General features: G+C 33.9%; 1 protein-coding gene across 2 annotated transcripts; it reads right to left on the reverse strand.

Annotated features, from left to right (window-relative positions):
* Positions 1–2556: 2556 nt before the first annotated feature.
* On the reverse strand, positions 2557–11314 carry LOC132745496 (vitamin D3 receptor-like). Of its 2 annotated transcripts, none has more exons than XM_060734446.1 (9): positions 11184–11314; positions 9816–10650; positions 8710–8863; positions 7657–7842; positions 7156–7304; positions 6485–6595; positions 6002–6227; positions 4398–4634; positions 2557–3035 (listed from the first exon to the last, which is right to left on the reverse strand). In XM_060734446.1, exons 2-9 carry the CDS (start codon positions 10530–10532, stop codon positions 2788–2790), a joined length of 2028 nt encoding a protein of 675 aa, XP_060590429.1. In that variant the 5' UTR covers positions 10533–10650; positions 11184–11314; the 3' UTR covers positions 2557–2787. The 2 variants fall into 2 exon arrangements, with proteins under 2 accessions (XP_060590429.1, XP_060590428.1); XM_060734445.1 differs by having other exon boundaries at positions 7156–7307.
* Between the last annotated feature and the right edge of the window lie 855 nt (positions 11315–12169).

Raw genomic sequence — 12169 nt, forward strand, 5'->3', positions numbered from 1 at the left:
ACATCCCCTGGCCAAGGTTACACATAGTCATTTGTATGAACTTTAAATTTCGTGTCCGCTCTATATCTTCTTAACTGATAAAAAGAAATTAAAACTATTTGGCAGAAATAGTACTTATAACTAGAACTCCGCGAGTCGGATGTGTCGCCTTGTGAACAATGTAGTTTAGGGGAAATGGCCAGGACAAAAATGAAATATGAAAAATAACAAAGGGCAATAACTAAAAAAATAATAAGTGCAGAGCAGCAGTTTCTGTACACTGCACTTCTTATCAATAAGATCTATCATTCTATGATGTTTCAAGTCCATAGCTTTCATACTTGAGGAAAAATGACCAGGACAAAAATAAAGTAAGAAAGCAACAAAGGGCAATAACTCAAAAATAAGAAATGCTGAGTATCAGTTCTTATACACTGCACTTCTTTTAATGAGATCTATCATCCTATGAAGTTTCAAGCCCATAATTTTTATACTTTCAGAGAAATGGCCTGGACAAAAATTAAGTATGAAAATAAACAAAGGGCAATAACTCAAAAAATAAGAAATGCAGAGTACCAGTTCTTGTGCACTGCACTTCTTCTTAATGAGACCTATCATCCTATGAAGTTTCAAGTCCATGGCTTTTATACATAAGGAGAAATGGCCCGGACAAAAATAAAGTATGAAAATTAACAAAGGGCAATAACTCAAAAATTAGGAAGTGCAGAGTACTGGTTTTTGTGCACTGCAATTCTTCTTAATGAGATCTATCATCCTATGAAGTTTCAAGTCCATAGCTTTTTTAGTTGAAGAGAAATGGCCCGGACAAAATTAAAGTATGAAAATTAACAAAGGGCAATAACTCAAAAAATAAGAACTGCAGAGTACCGGTCCTTGTGCACTGCACTTCGGGTTATTGAAAGAAGCATGCATACCAAGTTTGAAGTCAATCAGACTTATAGTGACTGAGTTATGCTCCGGACAAGCTTTAGCGGACGCCGACGCCGACACCGACAACGACATTGACGCCGACACAGACGCCGCCGCCGCCGACACCGCCGACAAAAGTAACCCCTATATGTCACCTTTTCAAGGCGACACAATAAAATGATGTGCAGAACACTGGTTTGGGCTTCCTGAGATCACAATTGGCCACGTCCCGGGATGACTTGATTTATATAGACTTATATAGGAAAACACATTTAAGTTTCATTTGTGAAACTACAATGTCTAGAACTTAGATATTTAACATGGTGCATTGCCTTATATACCTTTACAAAACTGATACGAACCATATGTCTCTTGGTTTAATATTGACCCTTTCTCAGGGCTCAATAGATTTATATAGACTTCTACTGACACACCTGAGACTTATTGTGTGAAACTACAATACCGAGAGCTTAGATATTTGCCATGAACATCTCTTTGCGGACCACTACAAACAGCTTATTATCATGCCCCTTGGGTTGATATTGACCCCGCCCGGGGATCACTTAGTTCATATATTTTTGAATAGGAAAACACATAAGTTTTATTTTGTAATCAAAGCACAGAAGGCTCTGAATTTGTTTGGGTCTCAGAATGTCAGAAAGTTGAAGGTTGTGAGATTATAAACCAATTTGTTTTTGTATAGTGCCACCAATGCTTTCCAGCGTTTTAATTGTAGTAAATTGGCTATAAGACTAATTGCAATAATGATATTCAATTCAATGTTTATTTGACTTAACAATTTGAAAAAAAGTTGCCTTAACTAGAATTTGAACTGCAGACCTCTCGCTTCCTAAGCGAGCGCGCAAACCCCTCGGCCACGGTGAAGTTATATGCTTACGGCCTTAAGAAAACCATATTATTCTAAATTAGGGTTTGTAACCCTTATTATTTCGACGCTAAACCTGTTGTTTAACACAGATGTAAATAATCATGGAGCTTACTATAAGCATGTATATCTATAAAGAATAAAACAATATTAGAAACCTTCGACCATTTGGGAACTATTTTGCTTGAAAATTAATGCGCCTGTCATTTGACCATCTTAACCCAGTGATCTCCCCTGATTTTATCGGCGTTAGTGTACATATAAAGGGAAGTAACCGCTTAAAAAAAGCGCACTACTTTCGGCATTTGGAATTAACAGCATCAGAGTCTGAAATTTCGCTACCATTATTTGTTTGGTCTGACGACCCGAACAAATAAAAACCACAAGGAGGTCTAAAATATATAAGTTTGTGATTCGGTTGATTTTATGGATTAAATATTGGTATATATAGAAAATATGATTTTCATAAATAAAAAGTTAAATGACAGTTAAAATACAAAATAATAGATGAAATGACAGTTATTTAGAACAGTTATTTAGAAAAAGATATTGTAACTTCACCAATTCCGGTTTATGACAATAATGATAAGAATATGCGATTTTTTTTTAACTTCTCTCATGCAATACAAGAAACACAAAGTGAAATTAATGGCAAACAAAACAGAAAAAAAACGTCTTTATCATGTTCTAGCTAGGGAAAGGATATTTCTTATTTTACCGAAAAATGTACCAATGGCAAAAATGAAAACAAAAATGTGTGGTTTTTGTTAACTTTAATTCAAATTAAACATCATATACAAGTACATGAAATAATGAACGAGAGGTATTTTTTATCATACCGAACAATCTATCAATGACAAAAATGAAAACAAGAATGTGTGATTTTTTGATAATATACAAGTTTTTCATCAAAATTTTATACAAACAGAAATAAAACTTGATGGTTATTAACTTGTTTCACAAGAATAATTATTACTAACATATAAACAGGTTCATGACATGAACTCTTTAAGTAAGTGATATCTATCCGTGGACAGCATTGGATAGTCACGGATAAGTGTTCCTCTGAATTTGCTATCGTGTTCAGAAAAATTACGAAGATTAGTAAGAAAGCTAAATATTTTATAAAATAGAGGTACAGAACCACCGCAAGACCGCGTATTGAGAATGTATTTTAGACATGCGATAAGTTTTTCTTGTATCTGTTCAACTTTGTGAGGCTCCTCCAGGGGGCATCGGTCTAAAATAAATTAAAACAACGCATATGTATAGTTACGATGTGGTTTCAAAGATATAACACAAAATGATAGTTTTACTTCAGTTTTCTCTCATGAGCTTATTGATATCTGAAGGTATATGTAAACATTAGAAAAATATATATCTCTTCTTAATATGTTTTTTTTTTGCTAAATAAAAGCCCTTCAATAGCATGCAATGTGTTTTCTTGTTACTTCTACACGTGTAGTGATTTTAACCCATAACCTGCTATATCTCTATAATGGATCTGTTCAGCTTTGAATATGGAACATTCCATTCCAAGTTCAAGGGATTTCAATATCAAAATACAATAATTGAGCTGCCAACAGTATAGAGCCTGGTCATACTGCACAGATGTACAGACTGGTCTGGCTCTATACTGGTGGCAAAGGCTGATCACGTTTGGTTCCAGCAGGTTAAGGGTTAACAGAACCAGACACCTAAAATTGGTTGATATCGCAAGGGACCCTCATCCAAAGAGTAATGTTTACTAATAGTACTATGTAAGTGCCTTATAAGAACTAACTAAGAGTACACTCATCAGAAAGGCAGAGCTTGTATAATTTAATTAGGAAACAGGGCTTATCATAACTAGAAGCAAGCTGCTCGTTGGATAAATTTATTTCTGAAACGGCAATAAATAAAAAAGAGGCCATCTGTAAGCATGTTGAATATTCAAATTTTTCTTCACTAATTTCCAATTTAAGGTCGGCAAAATAGTGTTCTCCATTAGTTTTTTTCCCACTAATTCAAGCAGTAAATAGCTTAGCGAAGTGAAAACTAAACAACTAAATGCTTGTTTTATTGGTTATTGTCTTAGAAATAAAAAGAAATTAAATCTTCACTGTCTATTTTATTGGTTATTGTTTTAGAAATAAAAAGAAATTAAGTCTTCACTGTCTTGAAACGAAAAATTTATGTCAAAATTGCCAATGTTCTTGTATGTCAACTAGCAGATGTCATATTTGCAGACTAATTAGATTTTTAGTAGTCTTTAAAATCTTTAAAAGATACTTGGCCGAAGTAAAACCGGTTACCATGCATATGTTATAATTATCTAAACAACAACTTTAATTGCGCAAAAGTTTCACAACTATCCTTTACATTTTATTTCATAATGGCAAGAACTATCCTTTAAATTTTAACAACTATCCTTGCAATTTCATTTTAGAATGACAAGAACTATTCTTTACATTTTATTTAGAATAGCTAATACGATTCCCATGCAGATTTCAATATGTAATTTTAAAATGACCAATGAAAATTATTCTCATATTCAGTTCTTCCCTGTGAATTTTACAGGAAGTCAAGCTGATTTTAGACGACCTTCGACCGAAAAACTCACCTGTAAACATAATCACTATCGCCCGTATGATTGCATCTTCTTTCTCTGTTAGTTTCAAATCCACCAGTAACTGACACTGTTTATGTCTGGAAATAATGGGGTCTATGGGGTGAATTTTTGCAAGCACATCTAAATGAATTTCCTTGCCCCAGGGCGTGGTCAAGATCCGCCTGTCTAAATCCATTTGCCTGGAGCGTTCCTTGTACCCCCCAAATAGGGAACTCTCTACTCGAGAAGCTAAACATAGATAAAGAAATACAGTTGTCGAAAAGGAAGTACATATGACAAAAAGTCAATTACAAAAGGGATAGGACCGCATATCGCGGGGCATAAATTTGAATCCGTACCGGCTTTACATTTTGTTTGTCCGACCTTTGAATATTTTTTTTATATTAGCCGAGTGTGTGGTCTTTTAAAAATAAAATGTCAATTTAATATTATCTGCTAGTTTCAAAAATGGGTCAAATTTACGGTTTTATTAAACTTATCATTTCAAAGAAGAAGCAGGAAATTGCGACAATTACTTTTCATTTCAAAGACGGGAGGCAATTGCGACAATAACTTATCATTAAAAAGAAGGAGTAGTAAATTGCGACAATAACTTATCATTTCAAATAAAGAGGATATTGCGGCAATAACTTATCATTTCAAAGAAGGAGGATATTGCGTCAATAACTTATCATTTCGAAGAAGAAGGAGGAAATTCCGGCTGACTGAACTAATTCTGAAATTATAATGAAAGTGATCCACAACAATCTTCAATGAAATTAATCAAGGAATTTAAGTTATCGAATGAATATTGCAAACAACACTACATGTATTTCAATGACAACACACGAATCAATTTTTTTCTAGATGTGGATCCACATATTAAAATTGCTTTTTGTCTCATCAATAAATTCTATTTTACTTTCATTTGGCTACTTCCCACATTTTATCCCTAGGAGTCCAACACGATTTTTGCTATTTTTAGTAATTATTAAAGTTATTAAAAATTCATGTGTTGATGAACGGTATGTTTTGAGATAAAGGGGTAATAGAGAACTATTTACAAAACATTGTTTAACAAACATTCAAGCCATATGAACAGGTCACCTGATCCGTGTTCACTAACAAAAGATATCGATAAGGACCAGGATGAAATTACCCTGGTTTTATTTTCATTGTTTTATAAATCTAAAATTGATCATATTTTCCTTAAATGGTACATAAACAAAATTTTAAAAAATGCTTATTTGCATAAAATCAACATATTTCTGGATGACAAATAACAAAACAAAAATATCAATTTTAGAATCAGGATCAATATTTGGATCAACTGTAATTAAAATGACTAAATCTTGTTAAATAACGATAAATTTATTTTAAAATGTCATAAACATGCTATTTAAGACCCAATTTTATCAAGTTGATATTAAATATTTATTCAACGAGGATACACAATGAAAAATATTTGAGTATTAAAATTTGATCCTTATTTTGACCCTGATACCTAAATCTTTGTGAACACAGGGCGAAGGCAAGTTTCTGTAAGGATAAGGCTCCTAATTATAAAAAAAAATGTGAGAACAAAATATTTACAGAAAGTACTTATCAATAATCACCTTTTATTAAATTAGCCTGATCATTTAGACTCAGGCGTTTAAATCCTGGTATGGCCTTGGCAAAATCAACAAGTTTTGAAATTTTCCGTTCGAGGTAATCGAAAACCCCAGTCATATGTTCGATTCTCCCGTCAAGATCTATACCAGTGATATTGTAGAACTCATTGAATTCCTCAGCTGATAAAGTCATGTCGCCAAACATCTGTTTCCGCATGTTGTAGTTTTCCTACAAACACATTTAAAGGCCCATTATAGCTTTAAAATGTTACTGTTTTTTTATTATTATTCAAAAGGTTTGTTCTAGAAATCGCGAAGTATTGAATTTTCCAAGGGTTAAAATTAGAAACCACATCGCTTTCAAAATTATGAAAGCACGCCGATGATTGGCTATGTGAAATGTCACCAGAAATGATTTCATATTTTGTCACGGTCAGATCTTAAAGCTGAGCGTTATTTGGTTAATGATATGTATATAGACTTTACCAGATAGTCTGTTTGCTTTTGCCGTATGACATCAATAGGAACGTTACGAGTTTCAAACAAATCTGCTTTTGTGTGTGCATCTGTCAACCTGTCCACAATTGAATCCATTTCCTGTATATGAAAAGGAATTAAAGTACTAAATTTAAGGCAAACCTCCTCAATATTCGGCATTCTGCGTCATTTTCCGTCACCAATTAAGTGTGTACATAACGACGAGCGAGAAAAAAGCACATCGATTGCTTGTGGGTAGAGTTTAATAATTTAGAATATTTCCATATTTAACTATTATTGGTGACTAGTTTGTCTTGGACTGAAGTAAGAATTTTAGGATAATAAAAGTAAGCTGCGGAATGTTTACATATATTCCGATTTATTCTCACTATACATAATAACGGTCATTATTGAAAGGAGAATTCTAATGTGTAAATACGAAATGACATTTCATGCAAAATTAAAAGATAGCCAAAACAGAAGACAGATGAAAACAGATAACAGGTAAAAACAAACAAAAACAGAGATGAAAACAGGCGACAGATGAAAGCAGAAAATATAAATTTAAACAGACGGAAACACAGACAAACGAAAACAGAAGACGGATGAAAGCAGAAGACAGATAAATATAGATGGAAACGGAATAACCACTGAATTGTAGATCTGTTCATTAAACTCACCTCTGATGACATGAGCTCGTTTTTGCATGTTTTTGCCTTTTTCGTTTCTGGTGACAAATCGCAAAAATCTGTTTGAGAACTGGATGATACAACATATTTCTCCACCATATTTGAATTTTCGAAGTCGTCAAGTGACCCAATGTTAAAGTCTGCTATAAATATAAAAGGTTTGGAATGGATAAAGGATGTGTGCAACAATTCGTCATATTCCCTAAAATAACTTGTTTTCTAACATTTTCTTTTTCATTCAGACAATCAATCTTGCACAATTATGCTTACTGTATTTTGTCCATATATGGAATATAAAGTTGCAGCACGTGCAGTACAGTCCTGATCATGCAGACGCTTATTACAAGGAAGTAATCAAATTTTCACAAGCATATGACGATTTACCCTGTAAAAAGTTCCTTCAAAATAATAATCATGTCAATAAGTGTAAGCAGTCAATAATATAGAATTAAATAAATGGAATTTAGAGGAAAAAAGTCGTTTAGTACTTACCTAAACCGGAAGTGGATGATGGACTGTTCACTGACGCATGCTCACATAAATCGAAAGTGGATGACGGACTATTTTCAGGTACATTCGCAATGGCTACATCGATCATCTTATCAACAGCTTCAGCAGATTTAACTTGGTTTATGTTTTCAGTTTTGTGTTTAATTGTGTATCTACCAATTTTTATAGCTGAAAATGCATAATTTATTACATGCAGTTAACAAATTACATGCTACTTGAGAGCCCCAGAAATGCTCTTATTTTTATTTCTCAAAAGCTTTTTACTTCCGGTGTTCATATATATTTTATATTTTCCAAACGGTTACTCATTGACCAATTACCTGAACCATCTTTTTCTCCTGTCGCTTTTTGGCAATTAGTACAATTTTAGTTATTAAGTATTTTGTATGGAACCCAAACTACTGCTTCGCTTACCTTTTGCTACTTTTGGGACTAATTTTTCTATATAAAGTGATACGTTCTTCATCAGATAACAACCATCTTACTTGCTCTAAAACACTTATTTCTGTGTCACAAACCTCATGTTTCCCATTTCTAAAGAACTATAAAGATTTATTCATTTCTAAAACATAATGTGCCTTTCAATAGAAAAAATTGTAAATAGTTAATAAAATCTGCAAGACTTTGTGTAAGTAATAGAAAGAGTATCGAAACACGAGATTATCTGATTTGTACGAGGGGGCGTACACCCCGTGTATAAATCAGATTGCCTAGTGTTTTGATATTCTTTCTCTTTTGTATCATAGTCAAACATAAAAACGCGTTCCCTGTTGTTTTAATATGAAACCCCAGAAAAAGTAACCAATGAACGAGCATTTGAATATGAAATTTCTGTCGCTTTCCCTTTCTCTGCCGCCACAATAAGTAAACCCCAGCAAAAAAGAGCCAATCAATGGGCATGCTCTGGAGTGCGGGTAACTAATACCTGCACTCTAGTTAACGCACTGTGCATGTATACAATTTAACTCTGACACAATCTCAACAGAAAGCCCCCCCCCCCTCCCCCTAGCTATGATCCAATGCAGAAATACCAACCGTTCCTTGACATGCCTTGCTTCAAGCATCTTCTGAATCTACATGATGAGCAGCCATTTTTAACTGGGCCTCGTTTCCATTCTTCTCGCATATCCGGTTTGCATTTACATTTTAACCTCGATTCTTCCTTTTTAAGTGTCCTTCTGAAGAAGCCCTGTAAACACATTTAAAACAGGTTTTCATTTTTATTATTTTCGAATGGAGTTATCATATTACATGTATTATGGTGGCCATTTTGTTCCATGTCGTATTTTCGCTCCGCGGGGCGCCGGATGAAAACAAATTTAACATTTTGTCGTGCTTTCGCTCCGAGGGGCGAAAAGGAGAAAACACGATAATACGACAGTTTCCTCTATAAAACATGACACAAATCAGTCACCATATATTATGGCTTAGACAAAGTACACGACATATCATAATCATATATTCTTAGACCTTTTTACAGTACGCAACGCTATTGATACTTGGCGGCTGCGAGCTCTGCAAAGGGCAAAACACTGAACAATAGTTGTGAAGAATCATTTTCATTACAACATGTACAAAAAATCCGTTTTCCGAGGGAAAAACCAGTTCTTTACATTATCAAAAAAGCTGCCGAGAGCATATAGGTCAGATTTCTTTGCCAAGATACATTTACACAAAGTGTGCAACATTGAACACTTTTAACAGTTAAAATGTCCGAAGAATTTTAGTCAACTAACAGTATAGATGCAGATCAAACTGTAGAAATATGCATATAATAGTGCACGTCAAGTTTCATTGGATAATCGTGAAGTTTATCTAGTTTTATAAACACGGCTGCTGTTAATATATTATGAAGAAATCTCAATTTTCTCCTCAAAAAAGGAAATTTAATTTCTGTATTGTAAATTCGTTATGAATATTCCTTACGTTATATGACCGTATATAAACGGTTGTTGGCAATATTTTGGCATCGACTCGTCCGAGGCTTCGGTTATATTTCCAAAAAAAACGTTTATATACGGTCAATAACCTGTCAGAAATCTTTATAACCATTAAAATATACTGATGGCAAAGGTCAATCAGTATCGGTTCCAGCCGGGTAAAATTTATCAAGACTATGAAATAATGTGTCATAAGCTTACTTTGCAAGCCTCGCACGTGTTTGCCCCGTAGTGAAATCCAGAAGCTTTTTCGTTACAGATAACACACGGTGGAAGTATAGGATCTGGATACGGTCCAGGGTTCTTTTCTCTCTTTCGTTTCTTTTTAACTTTTATTGCCACGCTGCCAGGATTTTCAGCCTCGTTTAAGCTCTTTGAACTGTCAGGAAGAACTAGACTACAAACTGTCTGTTCTGGAGTCGTTAACATAGATGGAACGCATTTCTGAACAAGTTCTTTTTGTGATTCTCCAGTCTCCGCTATGTCACTAGGTACTTCATAAGGAACATCACAAAAACTGGCACAGTTTCTTTTTACTTCCTCATTATCTAAATCAAAAGACCCAAAATCAAACAGCGTCTCTCTGCGCTTCTTCGTGTAACGGTCTTTATCCTCAGCAAAAGGATCCGTATTGATATATGGGACGGAATATAAACCGTCAATGGTCTCCATTGCTAAACAAGTAGCACTATCATTATTCTCAACTTCGGTGTAAGCTATGCCAGTTTTCTGATTATTGTAAGAGCCTGGCAATGGAGAGTGTCTACAAGTCACATTATTATTATTATTATTAAATGACACTGTCCCAGGTGCCCCTTTTACGGAATCTAAATTACATGTTTCTGCGCATTCCGGAACCGGAAGTGGAAGAGCAAAAAGTAACGCCTGCTCAATAACGCTTGACAAGTCCTCGTTCATATTGCGGAATGCAAATCACATTAAACAGTAAAACAAGCTGGATGAGAGGTTGTCTTAATCCTGAGATAAATAGATATTTATCTATCTTGTTTTCAATGTGATATAAATAAACTTCAAGCTGTAAAAGAGAAAAGAATGTCCGTACAAATAACAAGCAATAAATTAAACTTATAAAAATAATGTTTGGTATCATTTACTAAGCATTCTTTTACAAAAATTCATGAAATGAAAATTTCACTTGATTTCTGTTGAAGAGTGTTCTTTCTGTGTATGAAAACATTCTATACTTGTCTATTCTATTAATAGCACATTTCATTTCTTAAACTTTCAAGAACATGTGCGACTTATATTCACAGTTCAAAAGACCCAAGTGTTAGTCAGTATTCAAGTCAAACTTTTGTATAGATGTTTTTAACGATTTTATATTCAGTCGGGATTCACGTACAGTACAATTTAAGCTCAGATTTTTGAACAGAGAAATTTGAACAGTTAACATTATTGTGAAGCGTTATTTCTATCCTGAGAAATCTACGTATCTACCCAATCTACTTTTTAAAAGTTTGTTAATTAATTATCCATATTATTGAATCACATTATGACCTGAAAGACATACATGTATATACCAATGATGGATATAAAGAAATATCTCACCGCAAAATTAATCCATTTGCAAAAATTATTTTTAGGAAAACGTGTAATATATTAATTTCTTATTCAAATTTCAAAATTCAAAAGAGTTACAATGCAACGTCCCCGCTTTTAACCTTTGAAAAAACGACTCATCACGTGGCGCAATACGCACTATCGCAACTATTCGGCCTTTTCCGTCAAATTTACGATTTATCAGGCGAGGTGTTCCGAATGATGTCCTCTTTACTTTTTTGTGTCGCTGTTCTTGTTATCAACTTAATGTAATCATGAATAGTATGGAATGCCGGTAGGGACATGCCACTTTGCTTATTTGCCAACTTCTGAATTGCTTATTTGCTAATTGCTGATTTGCCAATTTGCTAATTGCTGATTTGCCAATTTGCTTATTTGCTAATTGCTTATTTGCTTATATACATAAATTTGTATGCTATTGTCAGGCGATACGTCCGACTCGCGGAGTACGTTCTTGTTTGATATGAAATAACAAGTCTTTGTAGACTTTATTTCAAGCTCATGAACCTATATCATGTTATTATGTTTATAAAGTTTTGTGAATTATACTTGGGACAATTATGAGCAATCCATCATTACCTAGAATATAGGTAGAAAGGCAGATGGATACTTTTTATTCAATTTCGAAAAAAGAAATAAATTCAGTATCAAAAAGTAGTTGTTCTTTTTAATTATCTTGAGTTTCAGTTTTAGCACTAGGGATGCTATTCTATCCACCAAGGCATTGGTTTTCTTGGTAACTTGTTTTTTCTGTCATATCTCTGTTACATTTGCTGATTCATGCATCTTACTGCAACTTTGCATAAACTTTGCGTTACAAGCATGCATACAAAGTACATGAAGAAGCTGTGCCCCTTATATACTGAATGCCAAGGTCACCAAAGTATTGTACTACAAAGCCTTTGTTTTTTTTGTCATATCTCTGTTACTATTGCTTACATCTAACTGTAACTTCACATAAGCATTAAATAGGC

The sequence above is a fragment of the Ruditapes philippinarum genome, unplaced genomic scaffold (genome assembly GCF_026571515.1).
Source record: "Ruditapes philippinarum isolate M1 unplaced genomic scaffold, ASM2657151v2 ctg3280_1_1_1_1, whole genome shotgun sequence".
Taxonomy (NCBI): Eukaryota; Metazoa; Mollusca; class Bivalvia; order Venerida; family Veneridae; genus Ruditapes; species Ruditapes philippinarum.